We start from the raw sequence: 27,485 nt of genomic DNA, 5'->3' as shown, positions 1-27,485 counted from the left end.
GATACTGGTCCTTTATGACACGTCCAGTGTTCCATCCATTGTCCCTGAATGATACTGGTCCATTATGACACGCCCAGTGTTCCATACATTATGACACGCCGAGTGTTCCATCCATTGTCACTGGATTATACTGGTCCATTATGACACGCCCAGTGTTCCATACATTATGACACGCCCAGTGTTCCATCCATTGTCCCTGGATGTTACTGGTCCATTATGACACGCCCAGTGTTCCATCCATTATCCCTGAATGATACTGGTCCATTATGACACATCCAGTGTTCCATCCATTATCCCTGGATGATACTGGTCCATTATGACACGTCCAGTGTTCCATCCATTGTCCCTGGATGATACTGGTCCATTATGACACGTCCAGTGTTCCATCCATTGTCCCTGGATGATACTGGTCCATTATGACACGTCCAGTGTTCCATCCATTATCCCTGGATAATACTGGTCCATTATGACACGCCCAGTGTTCCATCCATTGTCACTGGATTATACTGGTCCATTATGACACGCCCAGTGTTCCATCCATTGTCCCTGGATGATACTGGTCCATTATGACACGTCCAGTGTTCCATCCATTATCCCTGAATGATACTGGTCCATTATGACACGTCCAGTGTTCCATCCATTATGACACGCCCAGTGTTCCATCCATTGTCCCTGGATGATACTGGTCCATTATTACACGCCCAGTGTTCCATCCATTGTCACTGGATGATACTGGTCCATTATGACACGCCCAGTGTTCCATCCATTGTCCCTGGATTATACTGGTCCATTATGACACGCCCAGTGTTCCATCCATTGTTACTGGATTATACTGGTCCATTATGACATGCCCAGTGTTCCATCCATTATGACACGCCCAGTGTTCCATCCATTGTCCCTGGATTATACTGGTCCATTATGACATGCCCAGTGTTCCATCCATTATGACACGTCCAGTGTTCCATCTATTGTCCCTTAGTTGATACTGGTCCATTATGACACATCCAGTGTTCCATCCATTGTCCCTGGATGATACTGGTCCATTATGACACGCCCAGTGTTCTATACATTGTCCCTGGATGATACTGGTCCATTATGACACATCCAGTGTTCCATCCATTGTCCCTGGATGATACTGGTCCATTATGACACGCCCAGTGTTCTATACATTGTCCCTGGATGATACTGGTCCATTATGACACGTCCAGTGTTCCATCCATTGCCCCTGGATGATGCTGGTCCATTATGACACGCCCAGTGTTCTATACATGTCCCTGGATGATACTGGTCCATTATGACACGCCCAGTATTCCATCCATTGTCCCTGGATGATACTGGTCCATTATGACACGCCCAGTGTTCCATCCATTGTCCCTGGATGATACATGTCCATTATGACACGTCCAGTGTTCCATCCATTGTCCCTGGATGATACTGGTCCTTTATGACACGTCCAGTGTTCCATCCATTGTCCCTGAATGATACTGGTCCATTATGAAACGCCCAGTGTTCCATACATTATGACACGCCCAGTGTTCCATCCATTGTCCCTGGATGAAACTGGTCTATTATGACACGTCCAGTGTTCCATCCATTGTCCCTGGATGTTACTGGTCCATTATGACACGCCAAGTGTTCCATCCATTATCCTTGAATGATACTGGTCCATTATGACACATCCAGTGTTCCATTCATTATCCCTGGATGATACTGGTCCATTATGACACGTCCAGTGTTCCATCCATTGTCCCTGGATGATACTGGTCCATTATGACACGTCCAGTGTTCCATCCATTGTCCCTGGACGATACTGGTCCATTATGACACGTCCAGTGTTCCATCCATTGTCACTGGATGATACTGGTCCATTATGAAAGGTCCAGTGTTCCATCCATTATCCCTGGATGATACTGGTCCATTATGACACGTCCAGTGTTCCATCCATTGTCCCTGGATGATACTGGTCCATTATGACACGTCCAGTGTTCCATCCATTGTCCCTGGATGATACTGGTCCATTATGACACGTCCAGTGTTCCATCCATTGTCCCTGTATGATACTGGTCCATTATGACACGCCCAGTGTTCCATCCATTGTCCCTGGATGATACTGGTCCATTATGACACGCCCAGTGTTCCATCCATTATCCCTTGATGATACTGGTCCATTATGACACGCCCAGTGTTCCATCCATTGTCACTGGATTATACTGGTCCATTATGACACGCCCAGTGTTCCATACATTGTCCCTGGATGATAGTGGTCCATTATGACACGTCCAGTGTTCCATCCATTGTCCCTGGATGATACTGGTCCATTATGACACGTCCAGTGTTCCATCCATTATCCCTGAATGATACTGGTCCATTATGACACGTCCAGTGTTCCATCCATTATGACACGCCCAGTGTTCCATCCATTGTCCCTGGATGATACTGGTCCATTATGACACGCCCAGTGTTCCATCCATTATCCCTGGATGATACTGGTCCATTATGACACGCCCAGTGTTCCATCCATTGTCCCTGGATGATACTGGTCCATTATGACACGCCCAGTGTTCCATCCATTGTCCCTGGATGATACTGGTCCATTATGACACGTCCAGTGTTCTATCCATTATCCCTGTATGATACTGGTCCATTATGACACGCCCAGTGTTCCATTCATTGTCCCTGGATGATACTGGTCCATTATGACACGTCCAGTGTTCCATCCATTATCCCTGGATGATACTGGTCCATTATGACACGCCCAGTGTTCCATCCATTATCCCTGTATGATACTGGTCCATTATGACACGCCCAGTGTTCCATCCATTGTCACTGGATTATACTGGTCCATTATGACACGCCCAGTGTTCAATCCATTGTCCCTGGATGATACTGGTCATTTATGACACGTCCAGTGTTCCATCCATTGTCCCTGGATGATACTGGCCCATTATGACACGTCCAGTGTTCCATCCATTATTCCTGGATGATACTGGTCCATTATGACACGCCTAGTGTTCCATCCATTGTCACTGGATGATATTGGTCCATTATAACACACCCAGTGTTCCATCCATTGTCCCTGGATGATACTGGTCCATTATGACATGCCCAGTGTTCCATCCATTGTCCCTGGATGATACTGGTCCATTATGACACGCCCAGTGTTCCATCCATTGTCCCTGGATGATACTGGTCCATTATGACACGTCCAGTGTTCCATCCATTGTTACTGGATTATACTGGTCCATTATGACACGCCCAGTGTTCCATCCATTATGAAACGCCCAGTGTTCCATCTATTATGAAACGCCCAGTGTTCCATCCATTGTCCCTGGATGATACTGGTCCAATATGACACGCCCAGTGTTCCATCCATTGTCCCTGGATGATACTGGTCCATTATGACACGTCCAGTGTTCCATCCATTGTCCCTGGATGATACTGGTCTATTATGTAACGCCCAGTGTTCCACCCATTATCCCTGGATGATACTGGTCCATTATGACACGCCCAGTGTTCAATCCATTGTCCCTGGATGATACTGGTCCATTATGACACGTCCAGTGTTCCATCCATTGTTACTGGATTATACTGGTCCATTATGACACGCCCAGTGTTCCATCCATTATGAAACGCCAAGTGTTCCATCCATTATGAAACGCCAAGTGTTCCATCCATTGTCCCTGGATGATACTGGTCCAATATGACACGCCCAGTGTTCCATCCATTGTCCCTGGATGATACTGGTCCATTATGACACGTCTAGTGTTCCATCTATTGTCCTTAGTTGATACTGGTCCATTATTACACATCCAGTGTTCCATCCATTGTCCTTGGATGATACTGGTCCATTATGACACGCCCAGTGTTCTATCCATTGTCCCTGGATGATACTGGTCCATTATGACACGTCCAGTGTACCATCCATTGTCCCTGGATGATACTGGTCCATTATGACACGCCCAGTGTTCCATCCATTGTCACTGGATGATACTGGTCCATTATGACACGCCCAGTGTTCCACCCATTATCCCTGGATGATACTGGTCCATTATGACACGCCCAGTGTTCCATCCATTGTCCCTGGATGATACTGGTCCATTATGACACGTCCAGTGTTCCATCCATTGTTACTGGATTATACTGGTCCATTATGACACGCCCAGTGTTCCATCTATTATGAAACGCCCAGTGTTCCATCCATTGTCCCTGGATGATACTGGTCCAATATGACACGCCCAGTGTTCCATCCATTGTCCCTGGATGATACTGGTCCATTATGACACGTCCAGTGTTCCATCTATTGTCCTTAGTTGATACTGGTCCATTATGACACATCCAGTGTTCCATCCATTGTCCCTGGATGATACTGGTCCATTATGACACGCCCAGTGTTCTATCCATTGTCCCTGGATGATACTGGTCCATTATGACACGTCCAGTGTTCCATCCATTGTCACTGGATGATACTGGTCCATTATAACACGCCCAGTATTCCATCCATTGTCCCTGGATGATACTGGTCCATTATGACACATCCAGTGTTCCATCCATTGTCCCTGGATGATACTGGTCTATTATGACACGTCCAGTGTTTCAGCCATTATCCATGGACGATACTGGTCCATTATGACACGCCCAGTGTTCCATCCATTGTCACTGGATTATACTGGTCCATTATGACACGCCCAGTGTTCCAACCATTGTCACTGGATTATACTGGTCCATTATGACACGCCCAGTGTTCCATCCATTGTCACTGGATGATACTGGTCCATTATAAAAAGTCCAGTGTTCCATCCATTATCCCTGGACGATACTGGTCCATTATGACACGCCCAGTGTTCCATCCATTGTCACTGGATGATACTGGTCCATTATGACACGTCCAGTGTTCCATCCATTATCCCTGGACGATACTGGTCCATTATGACACGCCCAGTGTTCCATCCATTGTCCCTGGATGATACTGGTCCATTATGACACGCCCAGTGTTCCATCTATTGTCCCTGGATGATACTGGTCCATTATGACATGTCCAGTGTTCCATCCATTATCCCTGGATGATACTGGTCCATTATGACACGCCCAGTGTTCCATCCATTGTCCCTGGATGATACTGGTCCATTATGACACGCCCAGCGTTCCATCCATTGTCCCTGGATGATACTGGTCCATTATGACACGTCCAGCGTTCCATCCATTGTCCCTGGATGATACTGGTCCATTATGACACGTCCAGTGTTACATCCATTATCCCCGGAAAATACTGGTCCATTATGACACATCCAGTGTTCCATCCATTATTACACGCCCAGTGTTCCATCCATTATCCCCGGACGATACTGGTCCATTATGACACGCCCAGTGTTCCATCCATTGTCACTGGATGATACTGGTCCATTATGGCACGCCCAGTGTTCCATCCATTGTCACTGGATAATACTGGTCCATTATGACACGCCCAGTGTTCCATCTATTATGACACGCCCAGTGTTCCATCCATTATGAAACGCCCAGTGTTCCATCCATTATGACACGCCCAGTGTTCCTTCCATTATGACACGCCCAGTGTTCCTTCCATTATGACACGCCCAGTGTTCCATCCATTGTCCCTGGATGAAACTGGTCCATTATGACACGCCCAGTGTTCCATCCATTGTCCCTGGATGATACTGGTCCATTATAACACACCCAGTGTTCCATCCATTGTCCCTGGATGATACTGGTCCATTATGACACGCCCAGTGTTCCAACCATTGTCACTGGATGATACTGGTCCATTATAACACACCTAGTGTTCCATCCATTGTCCCTGGATGATACTGGTCCATTATGACACGCCCAGTGTTCCATCCATTGTCCCTGGATGATACTGGTCCATTATGACACGCCCAGTGTTTCATCCATTGTCCCTGGATGATACTGGTCCTTTATGACACGCCCAGTGTTCCATCCATTGTCCCTGGATGATACTGGTCCATTATGACATGTCCAGTGTTCCATCCATTGTTACTGGATTATACTGGTCCATTATGACACGCCCAGTGTTCCATCCATTATGACACGCCCAGTGTTCCATCCATTGTCCGTGGATGATACTGGTCCATTATGACACGCCCAGTGTTCCATCCATTGTCCCTGGATGATACTGGTCCATTATGACACGTCCAGTGTTCCATCTATTGTCCCTTAGTTGATACTGGTCCATTATGACACATCCAGTGTTCCATCCATTGTCCCTGGATGATACTGATCCATTATGACACGCCTAGTGTTCCATCCATTGTCCCTGGATGATACTGGTTTATTATGACACGCCCAGTGTTCCATCCATTGTCCCTTAGTTGATACTGGTCCATAATGACACATCCAGTGTTCCATCTTTGTCCCTGGATGATACTGGTCCATTATGACACATCCAGTGTTCCATCCATTGTCCCTGAATGATACTGGTCCATTATTACACGTCCAGTGTTCCATCCATTATCCCTGGACGATACTGGTCCATTATGACACATCCAGTGTTCCATCCATTGTCCCTGGATGATACTGGTCCATTATGACACGCCCAGTGTTCCATCCATTGTCACTGGATTATACTGGTCCATTATGACACACCCAGTGTTCCATCCATTATGACACGCCCAGTGTTCCATCCATTGTCCCTGGATGATACTGGTTTATTATGACACGCCCAGTGTTCCATCCATTGTCCCTTAGTTGATACTGGTCCATAATGACACATCCAGTGTTCCATCTTTGTCCCTGGATGATACTGGTCCATTATGACACGTCCAGTGTTCCATCCATTGTCCCTGGATGATGCTGGTCCATTATAACACGCCCAGTGTTCTATCCATTGTCCCTGGATGATACTGGTCCATTATGACACGCCCAGTGTTCCAGCCATTATCCCTGGATGATACTGGTCCATTATGACACGCCTAGTGTTCCATCCATTGTCACTGGATTATACTGGTCCATTATGACACGTCCAGTGTTCCATCCATTGTCCCTGAATGATACTGGTCCATTATTACACGTCCAGTGTTCCATCCATTATCCCTGGACGATACTGGTCCATTATGACACGTCCAGTGTTCCATCCATTGTCCCTGGATGATACTGGTCCATTATGACACGCCCAGTGTTCAATCCATTGTCCCTGGATGATACTGGTTTATTATGACACGCCCAGTGTTCCATCCATTGTCCCTTAGTTGATACTGGTCCATAATGACACATCCAGTGTTCCATCTTTGTCCCTGGATGATACTGGTCCATTATGACACGTCCAGTGTTCCATCCATTGTCCCTGGATGATGCTGGTCCATTATAACACGCCCAGTGTTCTATCCATTGTCCCTGGATGATACTGGTCCATTATGACACGCCCAGTGTTCCAGCCATTATCCCTGGATGATACTGGTCCATTATGACACGCCTAGTGTTCCATCCATTGTCACTGGATTATACTGGTCCATTATGACACGTCCAGTGTTCCATCCATTGTCCCTGAATGATACTGGTCCATTATTACACGTCCAGTGTTCCATCCATTATCCCTGGACGATACTGGTCCATTATGACACGTCCAGTGTTCCATCCATTGTCCCTGGATGATACTGGTCCATTATGACACGCCCAGTGTTCCATCCATTGTCACTGGATTATACTGGTCCATTATGACGCACCCAGTGTTCCATCCATTATGACACGCCCAGTGTTCCATCCATTGTCCCTGGATGAAACTGGTCCATTATGACACGTCCAGTGTTCCATCCATTATGACACGTCTAGTGTTCAATCCATTGTCCCTGGATGATACTGGTCCATTATGACACGTCCAGTGTTCCATCCATTATCCCTGAATGATACTGGTCCATTATGACACGTCCAGTGTTCCATCCATTATCCCTGGATGATACTGGTCCATTATGACACGTCCAGTGTTCCATCCATTGTCCCTGGACGATACTGGTCCATTATGACACGTCCAGTGTTCCATCCATTGTCCCTGGATGATACTGGTCCATTATGACACGCCCTGTGTTCCATCCATTGTCACTGGATTATACTGGTCCAATATGACACGCCCAGTGTTCCATCCATTATGACACGCCCAGTGTTCCATCCATTGTCCCTGGATGATACTGGTCCATTATGACACGCCCAGTGTTCCATCCATTGTCCCTGGATGATACTGGTCCATTATGACACGTCCAGTGTTCCATCTATTGTCCCTTAGTTGATACTGGTCCATTATGACACATCCAGTGTTCCATCCATTGTCCCTGGTTGATACTGATCCATTATGACACGCCTAGTGATCCATCCATTGTCCCTGGATGATACTGGTTTATTATGACACGCCCAGTGTTCCATCCATTGTCCCTTAGTTGATACTGGTCCATAATGACACATCCAGTGTTCCATCCATTGTCCCTGGATGATACTGGTCCATTATGACACGTCCAGTGTTCCATCCATTGTCCCTGGATGATGCTGGCCCATTATAACACGCCCAGTGTTCTATCCATTGTCCCTGGATGATACTGGTCCATTATGACACGCCCAGTGTTACAGCCATTATCCCTGGATGATACTGGTCCATTATGACACGCCTAGTGTTCCATCCATTGTCACTGGATTATACTGGTCCATTATGACACGTCCAGTGTTCCATCCATTGTCCCTGAATGATACTGGTCCATTATTACACGTCCAGTGTTCCATCCATTATCCCTGGACGATACTGGTCCATTATGACACATCCAGTGTTCCATCGATTGTCCCTGGATGATACTGGTCCATTATGACACGCCCAGTGTTCCATCCATTGTCACTGGATTATACTGGTCCATTATGACACACCCAGTGTTCCATCCATTATGACACGCCCAGTGTTCCATCCATTGTCCCTGGATGAAACTGGTCTATTATGACACGTCCAGTGTTCAATCCATTGTCCCTGGATGATACTGGTCCATTATGACACGTCCAGTGTTCCATCCATTGTCCCTGGATGATACTGGTCCATTATGACACGTCCAGTGTTCCATCCATTGTCCCTGGATGATACTGGTCCATTATGACACGTCCAGTGTTCCATCCATTATCCCTGGATGATACTGGTCCATTATGACACGCCCAGTGTTCCATCCATTGTCCCTGGATGATACTGGTCCATTATGACACGCCCAGTGTTCCATCCATTATCCCTGGATGATACTGGTCCATTATGACACGTCCAGCGTTCCATCCATTGTCCCTGGATGATACTGGTCCATTATGACACGTCCAGTGTTCCATCCATTATCCCTGGATGATACTGGTCCATTATGACACGTCCAGTGTTCCATCCATTGTCCCTGGATGATACTGGTCCATTATGACAAGTCCAGCGTTCCATCCGTTAGGACACGTCCAGCGTTTCATCCATTGTCCCTGGATGATACTGGTCCATTATGACACGTCCAGTGTTCCATCCATTGTCACTGGATGATACTGGTCCATTATGACACGCCCAGTGTTCTATCCATTGTCCCTGGATGTTACTGGTCTATTATGACACGTCCAGTGTTCCATCCATTGTCCCTGGATAATGCTGGTCCATTATGACACGCCCAGTGTTCCATCCATTGTCCCTGGATGATACTGGTCCATTATGACACGTCCAGTGTTCCATCCATTGTCCCTGGATGATACTGGTCCATTATGACACGCCCAGTGTTCCATCCATTATGACACGCCCAGTGTTCCATCCATTGTCCCTGGATGATACTGGTCCATTATGACACGCCCAGTTTTCTATCCATTGTCCCTGGATGATACTGGTCCATTATGACACGCCCAGTGTTCCATCCATTGTCCCTGGATGATACTGGTCCATTATGACATGCCCAGTGTTCCAGCCATTATCCCTGGATGATACTGGTCCATTATGACACGCCCAGTGTTCCATCCATTGTCACTGGATTATACTGGTCCATTATGACACGTCCAGTGTAACATCCATTATGACACGCCCAGTGTTCCATCCATTGTCCCTGGATGATACTGGTCCATTATGACACGCCCAGTGTTCTATACATTATCCCTGGACGATACTGGTCCATTATGACACGTCCAGTGTTCCATCCATTGTCCCTGGATGATACTGGTCCATTATGACACGCCCAGTGTTCCATCCATTGTCACTGGATTATACTGGTCCATTATGACACACCCAGTGTTCCATCCATTATGACACGCCCAGTGTTCCATCCATTGTCCCTGGATGAAACTGGTCTATTATGACACGTCCAGTGTTCAATCCATTGTCCCTGGATGATACTGGTCCATTATGACACGTCCAGTGTTCCATCCATTATCCCTGGATGATACTGGTCCATTATGACATGTCCAGTGTTCCATCCATTGTCCCTGGACGATACTGGTCCATTATGACACGTCCAGTGTTCCATCCATTGTCCCTGGATGATACTGGTCCATTATGACACGCCCAGTGTTCCATCCATTGTCACTGGATTATACTGGTCCATTATGACACGCCCAGTGTTCCATCCATTATGACACGCCCATTGTTCCATCCATTGTCCCTGGATGATACTGGACCATTATGACACGCCCAGTGTTCCATCCATTGTCACTGGATGATACTGGTCCATTATGACACGCCCAGTGTTCCATCCATTATGACCCGTCCAGTGTTCCATCCATTATGACACGCCCAGTGTTCCATCCATTGTCCCTGGATGATACTGGTCCATTATGACACGTCCAGTGTTCCATCCATTGTCACTGGATGATACTGGTCCATTATGACACGCCCAGTGTTCCATCCATTATGACCCGTCCAGTGTTCCATCCATTATGACACGCCCAGTGTTCCATCCATTATGACACGCCCAGTGTTCCATCCATTGTCCCTGGATGATACTGGTCCATTATAACACGCCCAGTGTTCTATCCATTGTCCCTGGATGATACTGGTCCATTATGACACGCCCAGTGTTACAGCCATTATCCCTGGATGATACTGGTCCATTATGACACGCCTAGTGTTCCATCCATTGTCACTGGATTATACTGGTCCATTATGACACGTCCAGTGTTCCATCCATTGTCCCTGAATGATACTGGTCCATTATTACACGTCCAGTGTTCCATCCATTATCCCTGGACGATACTGGTCCATTATGACACATCCAGTGTTCCATCCATTGTCCCTGGATGATACTGGTCCATTATGACACGCCCAGTGTTCCATCCATTGTCACTGGATTATACTGGTCCATTATGACACACCCAGTGTTCCATCCATTATGACACGCCCAGTGTTCCATCCATTGTCCCTGGATGAAACTGGTCTATTATGACACGTCCAGTGTTCAATCCATTGTCCCTGGATGATACTGGTCCATTATGACACGTCCAGTGTTCCATCCATTGTCCCTGGATGATACTGGTCCATTATGACACGTCCAGTGTTCCATCCATTGTCCCTGGATGATACTGGTCCATTATGACACGTCCAGTGTTCCATCCATTATCCCTGGATGATACTGGTCCATTATGACACGCCCAGTGTTCCATCCATTGTCCCTGGATGATACTGGTCCATTATGACACGCCCAGTGTTCCATCCATTATCCCTGGATGATACTGGTCCATTATGACACGTCCAGCGTTCCATCCATTGTCCCTGGATGATACTGGTCCATTATGACACGTCCAGTGTTCCATCCATTATCCCTGGATGATACTGGTCCATTATGACACGTCCAGTGTTCCATCCATTGTCCCTGGATGATACTGGTCCATTATGACACGTCCAGCGTTCCATCCGTTAGGACACGTCCAGCGTTTCATCCATTGTCCCTGGATGATACTGGTCCATTATGACACGTCCAGTGTTCCATCCATTGTCACTGGATGATACTGGTCCATTATGACACGCCCAGTGTTCCATCCATTGTCCCTGGATGAAACTGGTCTATTATGACACGTCCAGTGTTCAATCCATTGTCCCTGGATGATACTGGTCCATTATGACACGTCCAGTGTTCCATCCATTATCCCTGGATGATACTGGTCCATTATGACATGTCCAGTGTTCCATCCATTGTCCCTGGACGATACTGGTCCATTATGACACGTCCAGTGTTCCATCCATTGTCCCTGGATGATACTGGTCCATTATGACACGCCCAGTGTTCCATCCATTGTCACTGGATTATACTGGTCCATTATGACACGCCCATTGTTCCATCCATTGTCCCTGGATGATACTGGACCATTATGACACGCCCAGTGTTCCATCCATTGTCACTGGATGATACTGGTCCATTATGACACGCCCAGTGTTCCATCCATTATGACCCGTCCAGTGTTCCATCCATTATGACACGCCCAGTGTTCCATCCATTGTCCCTGGATGATACTGGTCCATTATGACACGTCCAGTGTTCCATCCATTGTCCCTGGATGATACTGGTCCATTATGACACGTCCAGTGTTCCATCCATTGTTACTGGATTATACTGGTCCATTATGACACGCCCAGTGTTCCATCCATTATGAAACGCCCAGTGTTCCATCCATTGTCCCTGGATGATACTGGTCCATTATGACATGCCCAGTGTTCCATCCATTGTCCCTGGATGATACTGGTCCATTATGACACGTCCAGTGTTCCATCCATTGTTACTGGATTATACTGGTCCATTATGACACGCCCAGTGTTCCATCCATTATGAAACGCCCAGTGTTCCATCCATTGTCCCTGGATGATACTGGTCCATTATGACACGCCCAGTGTTCCATCCATTGTCCCTGGATGATACTGGTCCATTATAACACACCCAGTATTCCATCCATTGTCCCTGGATGATACTGGTCCATTATGACACGTCCAGTGTTCGATCCATTGTTACTGGATTATACTGGTCCATTATGACACGCCCAGTGTTCCATCCATTATGAAACGCCCAGTGTTCCATCTATTGTCCCTGGATGATACTGGTCCATTATGACATGCCCAGTGTTCCATCCATTGTCCCTGGATGATACTGGTCCATTATGACACGTCCAGTGTTCCATCCATTGTTACTGGATTATACTGGTCCATTATGACACGCCCAGTGTTCCATCCATTATGAAACGCCCAGTGTTCCATCCATTGTCCCTGGATGATACTGGTCCATTATGACACGCCCAGTGTTCCATCCATTGTCCCTGGATGATACTGGTCCATTATAACACGCCCAGTATTCCATCCATTGTCCCTGGATGATACTGGTCCATTATGACACATCCAGTGTTCCATCCATTGTCCCTGGATGATACTGGTCTATTATGACACGTCCAGTGTTCCAGCCATTATCCCTGGATGATACTGGTCCATTATGACACGCCCAGTGTTCCACCCATTATCCCTTGATGATACTGGTCCATTATGACACGCCCAGTGTTCCATCCATTGTCCCTGGATGATACTGGTCCATTATGACACGTCCAGTGTTCCATCCATTGTTACTGGATTATACTGGTCCATTATGACACGCCCAGTGTTCCATCCATTATGACACGCCCAGTGTTCCATCCATTGTCCCTGGATGATACTGGTCCATTATGACACGCCCAGTGTTCCATCCATTGTCCCTGGATGATACTGGTCCATTATGACACGTCCAGTGTTCCATCTATTGTCCCTTAGTTGATACTGGTCCATTATGACACATCCAGTGTTCCATCCATTGTCCCTGGATGATACTGATCCATTATGACACGCCTAGTGTTCCATCCATTGTCCCTGGATGATACTGGTTTATTATGACACGCCCAGTGTTCCATCCATTGTCCCTTAGTTGATACTGGTCCATAATGACACATCCAGTGTTCCATCCATTGTCCCTGGATGATACTGGTCCATTATGACACGTCCAGTGTTCCATCCATTGTCCCTGGATGATGCTGGTCCATTATAACACGCCCAGTGTTCTATCCATTGTCCCTGGATGATACTGGTCCATTATGACACGCCCAGTGTTCCAGCCATTATCCCTGGATGATACTGGTCCATTATGACACGCCTAGTGTTCCATCCATTGTCACTGGATTATACTGGTCCATTATGACACGTCCAGTGTTCCATCCATTGTCCCTGAATGATACTGGTCCATTATTACACGTCCAGTGTTCCATCCATTATCCCTGGACGATACTGGTCCATTATGACACGTCCAGTGTTCCATCCATTGTCCCTGGATGATACTGGTCCATTATGACACGCCCAGTGTTCTATCCATTGTCCCTGGATGTTACTGGTCCATTATGACACGTCCAGTGTTCCATCCATTGTCCCTGGATGATGCTGGTCCATTATGACACGCCCAGTGTTCCATCCATTGTCACTGGATTATACTGGTCCATTATGACACACCCAGTGTTCCATCCATTATGACACGCCCAGTGTTCCATCCATTGTCCCTGGATGAAACTGGTCTATTATGACACGTCCAGTGTTCAATCCATTGTCCCAGGATGATACTGGTCCATTATGACACGTCCAGTGTTCCATCCATTATCCCTGAATGATACTGGTCCATTATGACACGTCCAGTGTTCCATCCATTATCCCTGGATGATACTGGTCCATTATGACACGTCCAGTGTTCCATCCATTGTCCCTGGACGATACTGGTCCATTATGACACGTCCAGTGTTCCATCTATTGTCCCTGGATGATACTGGTCCATTATGACACGTCCAGTGTTCCATCCATTATCCCTGGATGATACTGGTCCATTATGACACGCCCTGTGTTCCATCCATTGTCACTGGATTATACTGGTCCATTATGACACGCCCAGTGTTCCATCCATTATGACACACCCAGTGTTCCATCCATTGTCCCTGGATGATACTGGTCCATTATGACACGTCCAGTGTTCCATCCATTGTCCCTGGATGATACTGGTCCATTATGACACGTCCAGTGTTCCATCCATTATCCCTGGATGATACTGGTCCATTATGACACGCCCAGTGTTCCATCCATTGTCCCTGGATGATACTGGTCCATTATGACACGTCCAGTGTTCCATCCATTGTCCCTGGATGATACTGGTCCATTATGACACGTCCAGCGTTCCATCCGTTAGGACACGTCCAGCGTTTCATCCATTGTCCCTGGATGATACTGGTCCATTATGACACGTCCAGTGTTCCATCCATTGTCACTGGATGATACTGGTCCATTATGACACGCCCAGTGTTCTATCCATTGTCCCTGGATGTTACTGGTCCATTATGACACGTCCAGTGTTCCATCCATTGTCCCTGGATGATGCTGGTCCATTATGACACGCCCAGTGTTCCATCCATTGTCCCTGGATGATACTGGTCCATTATGACACGTCCAGCGTTCCATCCGTTAGGACACGTCCAGCGTTTCATCCATTGTCCCTGGATGATACTGGTCCATTATGACACGTCCAGTGTTCCATCCATTGTCACTGGATGATACTGGTCCATTATGACACGCCCAGTGTTCTATCCATTGTCCCTGGATGTTACTGGTCCATTATGACACGTCCAGTGTTCCATCCATTGTCCCTGGATGATGCTGGTCCATTATGACACGCCCAGTGTTCCATCCATTGTCCCTGGATGATACTGGTCCATTATGACACGTCCAGTGTTCCATCCATTGTCCCTGGATGATACTGGTCCATTATGACACGTCCAGTGTTCCATCCATTATCCCTGGATGATACTGGACCATTATGACACGTCCAGTGTTCCATCCTTTGTCCCTGGATGATACTGGTCCATTATGACACGTCCAGCGTTCCATCCGTTAGGACACGTCCAGCGTTTCATCCATTGTCCCTGGATGATACTGGTCCATTATGACACGTCCAGTGTTCCATCCATTGTCACTGGATGATACTGGTCCATTATGACACGCCCAGTGTTCTATCCATTGTCCCTGGATGTTACTGGTCCATTATGACACGTCCAGTGTTCCATCCATTGTCCCTGGATGATGCTGGTCCATTATGACACGCCCAGTGTTCCATCCATTGTCCCTGGACGATGCTGGACCATTCTGACACGTCCGGTGTTTCATCTACTATCCTTGGATAATGCTGGCCCATTCTGACATGCACAATGTTCCATCCACTATCTTTGTAATTGTATTGACCCAGACAATGAAGGTAACATGTCCGTTTTACTGCATAGGGAATGTGTAAAACAGAAACCCATAAAACTAAGGTAAAATTAAAAAAAATTCCAATCTTACACCCAATTTCTTTTCCAGGTTCCCACTATATTGTATGCAATATAAAATGGTGGCTTTACAAAGTACAACTTGTCCCACAGAAAACAAGCCCTCAGACGGCTATGTGAACGGTAAAATAAAAAAGTTATGACTCTGGCAACATGTAAAAAATGAAAACTGGTGCATCCCATAAGGGTTTAACTGGAATGGTTTAAAAGATGTTGTAACTCCATATAGCCCAGCCACGCTTTTTCTCTTCGTGTGAAGTATTTTAAAGGTCTACTCAGCAGTCTGAGCGACAACCACTACAGAAGCTTCCCAATGTCCCCCACTTTATTCAAACCCCTGAAGGGCAGATCATGTTATATAGCAGTTCATCCCCTTCCCTTACCAGACATAAACTCAAAAAAAAAAGTTTGAGACCTCAAGGACATATATTGTGCATTTTGTACATTTAAAGGGGTTGTCTCACTTGTGCTGCAGTGTGAATATGAGGGTGGCGCTTTCTCAGATGGATTGTATGGTGGTCGTAAATCCTGGATACAAGCAGTGTATAATGTGATGGAAAAATGAATCAAGCCAGCACAGGAGGCAATATGGACAATCACAATACATTAGTAAGTGCCTTGTGTTAACTTTGTCTTCATGATAAATGCCATTTGCTAAAGGAGCAAAATGCACAATATATGTCCTTGAGGTCTCAAACTTTTTTGAGTTGATGTCTGATAAGGGAAGGAGATGAACTGCTATATAACTGGATAGGCTTTGCCCTTCAGAGGTTTGGAAAAAGTGGGTGACGATGGGAAGCTGATCTAATGAAGTGACACAACCCATTAAAGGGAAGGGGGGGGGCATGCTTGGAGGAGCAGTGAATGCGTCACTACCTGTATCTGCATCTCCCTCGCGATTTGCCGAAGCTGCTGATACTCAAATAGATTATTGTAGGTTCTTTCTGCGATCCGGTTAAGGGCGGAAACAAACTTCTTTGCTTGTGACCGGTTGCTCATTCCAGAACCATGCTGAGATCTGTTGAAATCCAATCTCCCAAACTCATCTGAATATGTTCCAAGTAGACTACGGGGAATAAAAAACATTCAGTTTCAGAGCTCCAAATGTCTATATTTATTTTATTTTTTTGCTAATTTTCCCCCCCCCTTGAGAAACAACAAATCCTCCTAAGCTTACCCAGTACCCCATAGTAATGATCATTCAAACAGTATACAGGTTAGAATTTATCACGCCAATATATTGTCCACAGTATTACCATTTCCATCGTTATAGGATTACTGTGCAAACCAATAAATGTATTGAGTCTGAAATGTCCTCGTGCACAGCTCCTTCCAAGGAATGTGTAATACATGATACAAGTAGGATTGGGTTCACGCTGCGTGGTAGCCCTCTAGGTATACCCTTTAATACCTGAATACTGTATTCAAGCATATACCACAGTGGATCAATTCACTTGAGAGGGGCAAATAGAGCTCAAAGGATCCATCTTTGCCCTATTTTCCGCTTGTTGCTGTCTTTTTTGCCGGACAGGCTACGCTACTCTGTCCGGCAAAAGAAAAGCAGGTCAAATAGAGTCCAAAGATGAATCCATCAGACTCCATTTGGCCCACTGAAGTGAATGGCTCCATGGCAGTATACTTTCGAATATTGTTTTTGGGTATACCCCTGATGGGAACCTCAGCAAAGAGCTAAAACAAAGTGTGAACCCAACCTTATTAAAACATTACAGTAATGGTTGTTGGACATTTGTGAAAAAGTCCATAATATTCTGGCTTTGCCTATAATAATCAATGGTGTCCATGTGGTCAGCTTAAAAAAGAAATGTCGACATAAACCAAAACAGAATGACAGAAATAAACATTAATATAAAAGCATAAAAGATCACAAAAATTATTTTGGCAGTCTAACAAAAAAGAAAAAGGTAAGGCTACTTTCACACTGGCGGCAGAGTGATCAGGCAAGCAGTTCCGTCACCGAAACTGCCTGCCGGAACCGGCAAAACGTATGCCAACTGATGGCATTTGTAAGACTGATTAGGATCCTGATCAGTCTGAAAAATGCCTGATCAGTCAGAAAAATGCATTGAAATGCCGGATCTGTCTTTCCGGTGTCATCCGGCAAAACGGATCCGGCATTTATTTTTTTAACCTTTGCGCAGACCGGAAGGACGGATCCGGCATTCCAGTAGTTTGAATGCCCGATCTGGCACTGATACATTCCTATGGGGGGAAAAAATTCAGGCATTCAGGCAAGTCTTCAGTTTTTTTGGCAGGAGATAAAACCGTAGCATGCTGCGGTTTTATCTTTTGCCTGATCAGTCAAAATGACTGAATGGAAGACATCCTGATGCCTCCTGAACGGATTACTCTCCATTCAGAATGCATGGGGATAAAACTGATCAGTTATTTTCCGTCATTGAGCCCTTTTGACGAAACTCAGTGCCAGAAAAGAAAAACGCTAGTGTGAAAGTACCCTAAAACTGTTAATCACAAAAAGTGTCTGGTCATTAAAGGGGTTGGCCAGTTTCTTATACTGATGACCTATCCTCAGGATAGGTAATATTAGATCGCCAGGGTCCGACTCTCGATGCCCCCACGATTAGCCGTTTGAAGAGAACATAGCGCTTGTGCGTTGCAACATGCAAGGCTTTCTCACAGCGTAAAGAGCTGGGACAGGGCAGGAGATCAGCATAACACATTGCTCCTCTGCCTGTACCCACTCTGCTAAAGCCTGACTTAGAACATCTGTGCCAGGCCTTAGAAAAGCAGCACTGGTACAGACAGGAGAGCCTTGTGCGACGTAGTTCTTGCCTGTGAGGCACAGTAAGGCCTCAGGGAAATCTCTACTCCTATACACAGAAGTGTACAGGCGTAAAGATTGCTAAGTGCTATAAGGCCCATATTGCATGGAAAACAAAAAAATAAATAATGTATATTAAAAAAAATCATTTTAGGGCATTTACAGTAGGTTTTAAACTTTTTTTTGTGTAAATTTAGGAACACTTTGACAAAACTGCTCAGATGTGCAAATTTAAAGAGAGTTCAGAATTTAGCATTTTGAAGATTGATTTACCTGTATTTCATAATCTGAACAACGTCTTCAGCGTCTTCTCTGGTGACCTCCTCCCTCAGTTCTAATCTTGCCCTGGCCTGGGTAAAATACAAAGCAATTTTAACTTAAAGTAGGATTTATTTTTTTCACACAGTGTTGTGCAAGTCCATACTAGGTTTGCACTGGGCAGATTTGCCCACTGAAATCTCAAGAGCATACATCTGACAGATGTCACTGAGCGGCAGATGTCACATATAAGCACCAGTATGTAAAATTGCATTGGGCTGTGATAATCCAAACAGCAAAAAATAAGATGGAGGCAAAAGAAGAAAAACATTATTTTGGCATTTTTTCTGTATAATGGGACCCTATGGGTCAGTCTAACGCATGTGGCGGGACCTTACCCAGTGCATGTGACAAACGTGCACTGCAGAATGACACTATGATAGCTAGGACTAATCTGTAAGATTTCAGGACCCTGTAAACGACACCAGAATTAGTATACTGCAATGTGCCAGCGTTCCCAGAATGTGTGTATTTTTGAAGCGTTTGCACTGCTAGATCTTCAGTGTGTGCTGCCGAATATACTAACCGCTACCAAGAATATAAAAAACTGCTGTATGTGACCAACGTTGGGGTTTATACAGCAGATTTTTTTGCTGGTTGGTAACAAACATGAATTTACGATTGCGTTTCTGTACCTCGGTTAAACGGATCAAGGACTCCAGTTGTCTGGTAGTTATTGGAGTACTGTCTATGCCCTGGTTCTGTTTCCTGAGTTCCAGGTAGAAGCTCTGGAGGACCTGAGCCGCGTCCAGGGACAGTTTTGGCTGCACATACTGTCTGGCATAACCAATGTATTTTCGCAAGAGCTGGTGTGGAATGGCATCGATATGTTCCCCAGGGCGGACCTAGAATAAACCAAAGACTTCTGTATGTGCAGTATGGGTTAGGCTGTATTCGTACATACCATTTCATGGGTGACAATGAACTATACCTTTAATCTCTCTTTTAAAGGTCTGCCTGGAGTCACCTCTAGCACAGAGATGTTGGACTCCTGCGTGTCCGCACGTGTTACGTTAGCGCTGTGTATGGCCTCCTTTGACCCAGACCTCATGGCCATGACATGTTCTGACAGTAAATGATCGTGGTCTTCATTGGGGGTATCCAGGAGGATGAAGACCAAATCAAAGCGGGACAATAAAGCGCTTCCCATTCTGTGCAGAGAAACAAATGCTAATTGTAGTTTGCACATACTGTCCTCATAGGCTTCATCACACATTTGGCGCAAGAATACTACATAGTTTGGTCTCTCTGTACCGTATGTCGACTTCAGAGACATGCAATGCTATCTGATCAAAACCAGGAATATTGCAAAGAGGGAAAGTACTAATTGCCGGCCTCATCTGCTTTCTTATATCTTGGGCAGATGCTTCCAATGAGTCTTTGAGGTACGAAACCTCTGCTTGCTCAAGGGTGGGCAATATGCGCAGAGAAATGGCTTTCTCCCAGGATGAGCAGGGCACCTTTGGAATCCTTTATTTTCTCCATAGTGTACAATCAAGTATAGATTCAGGAAATAAACTATGGGGACAGAATGATATAGTGTATCTGACCTGTAGATGGCACTCTTGCCACGTTTTCTTTGCAGGAATATAATTATACTTTTATAAAACAATCATACATTTATAACTTGTGCGGTCATACAGTGCGTTCAGAAAGTCTTCAGACCCATTCTGTTTTTTTCACATTTCGTTGTGCTAAAAAAAAAATATATATATTTCCCTTCTGTTCTGCACTTAATACAACATAATGAGAAAATGAAGAAAGAATTTTCAAAATCTTTGCCAATTTATTGAAAAGGAAAAATTAAAATTGGCATAAGTATTCAGCCCCTTTACTTAGGACTTAACCATTTTTCTGATGACAGAAATCCTTTATGTAGCTGGCTGAAATAGCGATGTGCTACTGTCAGCAGAACATAACTGTATGACATATCTCCCCGCCTGCCGCCGTTCGCGCTAAATAATTACTTTTATAATATGCAAATGAGCCTCTAGGAGCTAGTGAGGCGTTGCTGCAGCACCGTCCTCTCACCGTTTGGCACGCCCTTGTAAAGGGGATTGACATCCTCGGTCTCCTCCGTGCCCCGCAAATCCCGCGCCGTCCATTTTAGTATTAGGCGCAGGCGCAGTGAGTGAAGGATGCTCGCCTGCTGCTGTCCTTCACTCACTGCGCCTAATACTAAAATGGATGGCGCAGGCGCGGGATTTGCGGGGCACGGAGGAGACCGAGGATGTCAATCACCTTAACAAGGGCGTGCCAAACGGTGAGAGGACGGCGCCTATAGGCTCATTTGCATATTATAAAAGTAATTATTTAGCGCGAACAGCGGCAGGCGGGAGATATAAGTCATACAGTTATGTTCCGCTGACATTAGCACATCGCCAATGTCAGCCAGCTACATAACCATTTTTCTGATGACAGAAACCCTTTAATTGAAGCACCTTTGCCAGCGATTACAGCCTCCAGTCTTCTTGGGTATGATGATACAATCACAGTATATCCTAACATCTATCAATATTCCCGGTCACAGAGTACGGTACCTAATAAGCCATAATAACCGCTATTTCAGCTCCAACCAAAACACTAAAAGTGAAAGGGTCTGAAGACTTTCGGAATTCACTGTATTCGACCTGTTTTCATCACTGTACAGATGGGCCAAATGGTTCTTATCTGCCGACACATTCTATGTACTGTTGTAAGGTTCTGTGTTTTCACTTTTCACTTGCTTAAAGGGGCTGGCCACTTTCCGGGTGCTGTTGACAAATGTGTTTGTAAGATGGCACTTACTAATATAGCCTTTGTTGATATTCTGCACAATTTTGTATATTTCATGAGGTATTCTCCCTTGTTGGTAGAGTCTTTTGCGCTGTCCACACAGAAGTTCTGTCCATAAAATGGCTACTGTTGGAGGGTCATGTGACCAGGCAAATCACTCAATCTCCTCCACTAAAACACAGAACACCAGTACTAAACTCTCAACATTGCAAGTGCAGATGGCAGATGTGGTGTATTTGAGTGTAGAAGGCTGAGTGAGGTGTCTGGAGTTTTTTGTTTTTGCCTGGTCACATGACCCTCCATCAGCGGTCATCTTATGGACAGGTCTTCTGCAGAAAATGACTGCAGATAAGGTTTCCTTCCTCCACTTACTTGAGGTTCTCAGAGACAGTCTTGCCTTTGTTGTAATGTCCTCCCACGGGGTTGGCAGCAGCGATTATAGATGTCCTGGCTGGTAAACTGCAGACAATCCCAGCTTTGGCAAGGCTAATGCTCTGCTGTTCCATGGCTTCCAATAAAGCCTGGTGCTGGTTACCCATCTTATCAAATTCATCGATTCCACATACACCTAAATGTAAAAATAAAAATAAAAAATGAATAAATGGAAGCAGGAGAGTTGTGCAGAACATATACACACAATATATACAAACATTGAGCTGTTCATCGTTTATATGACCACTGCAGCCAATCAATGGCCTCCATGAATGGCATATGACTGCTAGAACTGGTGACTATGTGTAGCAGTCACATGAACGGGAATCGTAACGTCAAGGACCAAGGAGCCACTTAAAAGGTGTGTTTTTTTCTTCTTCTTTTCATACAGCTCCCTGGCACTCCCCTTGATAATCTAAATAATCCCTATAATTAATAGATAATCTCACAAACGTGCACCGTACAACAATCACGTCCATGGTACCACTGAAAAGACGCCATCATGTTTGCCACTGCTCTTCTCAATGCAAGTTGATTTTGCTTTCCAATACGGTAGAAAAATAGCATGCAGACACACATACTGGCCAAACAAACGCCAGAAAAAATACTCTTCGCAAATGTCTGGTATGGCATATAGACTGGGAGATTAAAGGACCTTAACATGTATAGCTTGGAAGAAAGACGAGACAGAGGGGATATGATAGAAACTGCTAAATACATAAAGGGAATCAACAAGGTAAAAGAGGAGAGAAGATTTAAAAGAAGAAAAACTGCTACAAGAGGACATAGTTTAAATTAGAGGGGCAAAGGTTTAAAAGTAATATTAGGATATATTACTTTACTGAGAGAGTAGTGGATGCATGGAAAAGCCTTCCTGCAGAAGTGGTAGCTGCAAATAGAGTGAAGGAGTTTAAGCACGCATGGGATAGGCATAAGGCCATCCTTCATATAAGATAGGGCCAAGGGCTATCCATAGTATTTAGTATATTGGGCAGACTAGATGGGCCAAATGGTTCTTATCTGCCGACATATTCTATGTTTCTATGTCCTTGTTGATATGGAACGCGGAGACTACCTTCGGAGAAAGTAAGGCACAGGGCGAAGCTCGCCTTATCTTGGTGCAGAATAAGAAAGGGCTCCCTACAGGAGAGCGCCGACAATTCCGACACGCGCCTGATGGAGGTGACCGCTATCAGAAAGGCCACTTTCCAAGAAAGAATGCGGAGAGAAACCATGTCAAGAGGCTTGAAGGGAACTGATTGGAGAGAACCAAGCACAAGGTTCAAATCCCAAGAGGGTAAAGGAGGGCGATAAGGAGGGACACTGTGAGCCACCCCCTGGAGAAAGGTCTTAACCGGATCCTTTTGCGCCAGAGGTTGCTGGAAAAAGATTGCAAGCGCCGACACCTGCCCCTTTAGGGAACTAAGGCCAAGACCCAAATCCAGCCCCATTTGCAAAAAGGAGAGGATTGTGGGAAGGGAGAAACGGAGCGGAGGGAGGCGACGGTCCGCACAGAAGCGCAGGAAAGACTTACAAGTCCTGTGATATAACTTGGCTTATACGTCGGCTTCCTGGCCGTAATTATGGTGCAAACGACTACATCGGAGAAACCCTGCAGCTTCAGAATGCCAGTTTCAATAGCTACGCCGTCAAACGTAGCAACTCTAAATGCTGGTGGAAGACCGGTCCCTGAGAGAGAAGGTCGTCCCTGAGCAGAAGCAACCACGGAGCGTCTCCACCAGGCTCGGCGCAGCCAATATGGGGCGATGCCCTCCCTCTTGAACCTTCGAAGGACCTGGGGTAGGAGAGGGAGGGGGGGAGACGTACAGGAGGGAAAAGCCGTCCCATGGGGCCACAAGTGCGTCTACTGCGCACTGGATGCAGAGACCACTCGCCCGGGTCCACGGTCTTCCGGCTGAGGAAGTCCGCCGTCCAATTCTTCACGCCTGGAATGTAGACTGCTGATAGCGCTGGTACATGTTCCTCCACCCACTTTAGAATTTTGTCTGACTCTACCATCACAATTTGGTCCTTGAGACCTAACTACATCCTTTTTTTTAATGTGCTGATTTATTTAAAACTTCTTTTATTTATACAGTATGTTCCCTTTAAAATCTTATAAAAAATAATCACAAAAACTGTAACAGACTAAACTCTCAGTGGCCTCAGGCTGGCTCCCTCTCATAGTCTGCAAACTACTGTTTATGTTTCTTCACAGCAGCGTTCTGAATCTAATAGTCTCTAGCCACTTCAGCCTCAGAGCACTCTGACTGACAACTGTTAGGCTACTTTCACACTTGCGTTCAGAGCGGGTCCGTCTGGTATCTGCACAGACTGATCCGCTCCTATAATGCAGACGTTTGGATCCGTTCAGAACGGATCCGTCCAGACTTTACATTGAAAGTCAATGGGGGACGGATCCGTTTGAAAATGGAGCCATATTGTGTCAACTTCAAACGGATCTGTCCCCATTGACTTACATTGTAAGTCTGGACGGATCCGTTTGCCTCCGCACGGCCACCCGAACGCTTCAAGCAGCGTTCGGGTGTCCGCTTGCTGAGCGGAGGCTGAACGCTGCCAGACTGATGCATTCTGAGCGGATCCGCATCCACTCAGAATGCATTGGGGCAGTACAGATGCGTTCGGGGCCGCTTGTGAGAGCCTTCAAACGGAGCTCACAAGCGGAGCCCCGAACGCTAGTGTGAAAGTAGCCTTACTACCTTCCTATCTTGCTATAATTTAGCTCCTATAGCGGAGCTCCCTGCCGGTCTGCCACTGAATCTAAAAACACACACATATATACACCTGCATAGTTTGGTCTCAAGGAACAAATTTTAGTGGCACTATTTAAGTAAACATCGTACTTGTGCTGAGAGGTCCTATAAGTTTGTACTCTGCCATCATTGCCCGACTGCGGGTTGTCCCCTGGTGGTTGATGTACGCCACCACTGTGGCATTGTCCGACTGGATCCGGACAGGCAGTCCCCTAAGGAGGAGTCCAATGAACAGGGACAAATAAATGGCCCGAAGTTCCAGGATGTTGATGGGCAGTCTGGATTCCAACAGAGACCATTTGCTTTAGACTGTCCGAGGTGGGAAGATTCCGCCCCATCCGAGGGGGCTGGCATCGGTGGTGATGACCGACCATGAGACCGAGAGAAAGGATTTGCCACCTGAGAGCCACCACCTGAGGTCCGACCGCACCTGTGGAGGAAGGGCAATGATATGGTCCAAGGAACTCGGCGTCTTGTCCCAGGACAACAAGATCGCCAGCTGGAGAGGACGAGTGTGAAATTACGCAAACGGAAGCGCCTCAAAAGGAAGAGACCATTGTTCCCAACACTCGTATGCAAAATCGTATCGATGGACATCTGCGTCGGAGGAAAAGACAAACCGACCAATGAAGGGATAACCGCTTGTCCGAAGGGAGGTAGAATGTCGCCGCGGCCGTGTCGAGGATCATGCTGAGGAACGTAATCCGCCTGTTGGGATGCAGTGCTGACTTCTGGAAGTTCACCAGCCAGCCGAAACGTGCCAGGGTGTCCAGGGTGATAAGTTAACTGTCCTCGTTCTGATCAAAGGTCGCAGCCTTGACGAGAATGTCGTCCTGATAGGGGATCAGGATGATGCCCCTGGAATGGAGAAGGGCGAGGAGAGGAGTGAGTGGTGCTGTTGCTAGGCCGAAGGGTAGAGCCACAAACTGATAGTGGTGAGACACCACCGCAAGAAAACTCTGATGCGCGGGAGCAATGGGAATGTGAAGGTACTTGTCCTGAATAGCCACCGAGGAAAGGAACTCGCCCCGTTCCAGAGAGGCTCCATCCTGAAGTGCTGGACCCTGACAAACCGGTTCAGCAGGTCTAGCACCGGGCAAACGGATCCCTCTTTCTTGGGGATAACAAACAGGTTTGAATAAACACTTGTGAACTGCTCCACAAGCGGACCCGGGAGACCACTCTCTGAGGCGGCGTCCTGAACTCGGTTTTTGGGCGACTGGGAAAGGAAGAATTGGTCCGGCGGGGTGGAGACTCAATCTTGTAACCCGAGGTTACTATCTTGATTACCCATTCGTCGGAAATGTGGGACCGCCAAACTTCCTGAAAAAGGAGGAGCCAACCCCCCTCCGAAGAGGGCGGGGACGCGCCTTCATGCTGAAGATTGTTTATTGGCCTGAGCAAGGGCGGGTCTTGCCAGCAGGCGCCAGGCTGGTTGGGGTTTGAAGGACGGTTTTCTCTTCTGTTCTTGATTTAAAACCCTGGGTGGCACCCTTGCCGATGGGCGTGTGCCGGAGAAGCGGCGAAAGGAGAGCAAACGGGAGTTTGATGGCCTGGAGAGAACCGGATGCTTGGCCTTGCCTTGTGGGGGGTGGGTACTTTTACCGCCCGTGGCCTCAGAGATGATCTGGTCCAAACGAGTACCGAACAGATGAGAACCCGAAAAGAGAACGATTTGACGAGGAGTCTGCAGCCCAGACTTTAAGCCACACCTCGCGCCGTAAGGCGACAGCGAGAGCGGATGAGCGGGCAATAAGAGCGCCCGCATCCAAAGAGGCCTTGTAGAGGTACTTCCCCGCCTGAGAGATCTGCGGGGCCAAAGACTGGAGGTCCACCGGGGGAAGATCAACCATGATGTCCTAGTGCAGGCGAAGGGACCATTCAGAGACCGCCTTAGCCACGCACACTGAGGCAAAAATGGGACGAAGCCGGAGCCAGCCGCCGCAAAGGCGGACTTAGTAAATGACTCCAGGCGGCGAGCCACGGGGTCCTGAAGAGACGTGTCATCGGTCACAGGGATGGGTCTACTTTGGGTGGGGACGATCATTTCGTGACCAGGTCTGGCGGAAAGGGGTATAACAGATCGA

The 27,485-nt window shown here is 46.6% G+C and overlaps 1 protein-coding gene across 1 annotated transcript in view; it reads right to left on the bottom strand.

Moving 5' to 3' along the window:
* Positions 1-27,485, bottom strand: part of MCM8 (minichromosome maintenance 8 homologous recombination repair factor) — a 75,438-nt gene that overhangs the window by 13,973 nt on the left and 33,980 nt on the right. Inside the window, exons 13-17 of the mRNA XM_040429772.1 lie at positions 22,565-22,760; positions 20,349-20,568; positions 20,053-20,262; positions 19,373-19,449; positions 17,176-17,365 (exon numbers count right to left, since the gene is read on the bottom strand). Of these exons, the coding sequence (XP_040285706.1) occupies positions 17,176-17,365; positions 19,373-19,449; positions 20,053-20,262; positions 20,349-20,568; positions 22,565-22,760 (893 nt within the window). The remainder of the gene's footprint in view (positions 1-17,175; positions 17,366-19,372; positions 19,450-20,052; positions 20,263-20,348; positions 20,569-22,564; positions 22,761-27,485) is intronic.

The sequence above is a fragment of the Bufo bufo genome, chromosome 4 (genome assembly GCF_905171765.1).
Source record: "Bufo bufo chromosome 4, aBufBuf1.1, whole genome shotgun sequence".
Lineage (NCBI taxonomy): Eukaryota > Metazoa > Chordata > Amphibia > Anura > Bufonidae > Bufo > Bufo bufo.
The sequence above is the reverse complement of the archived record's forward strand: the minus strand, read 5'-3'. Positions and strand labels throughout refer to the sequence as shown.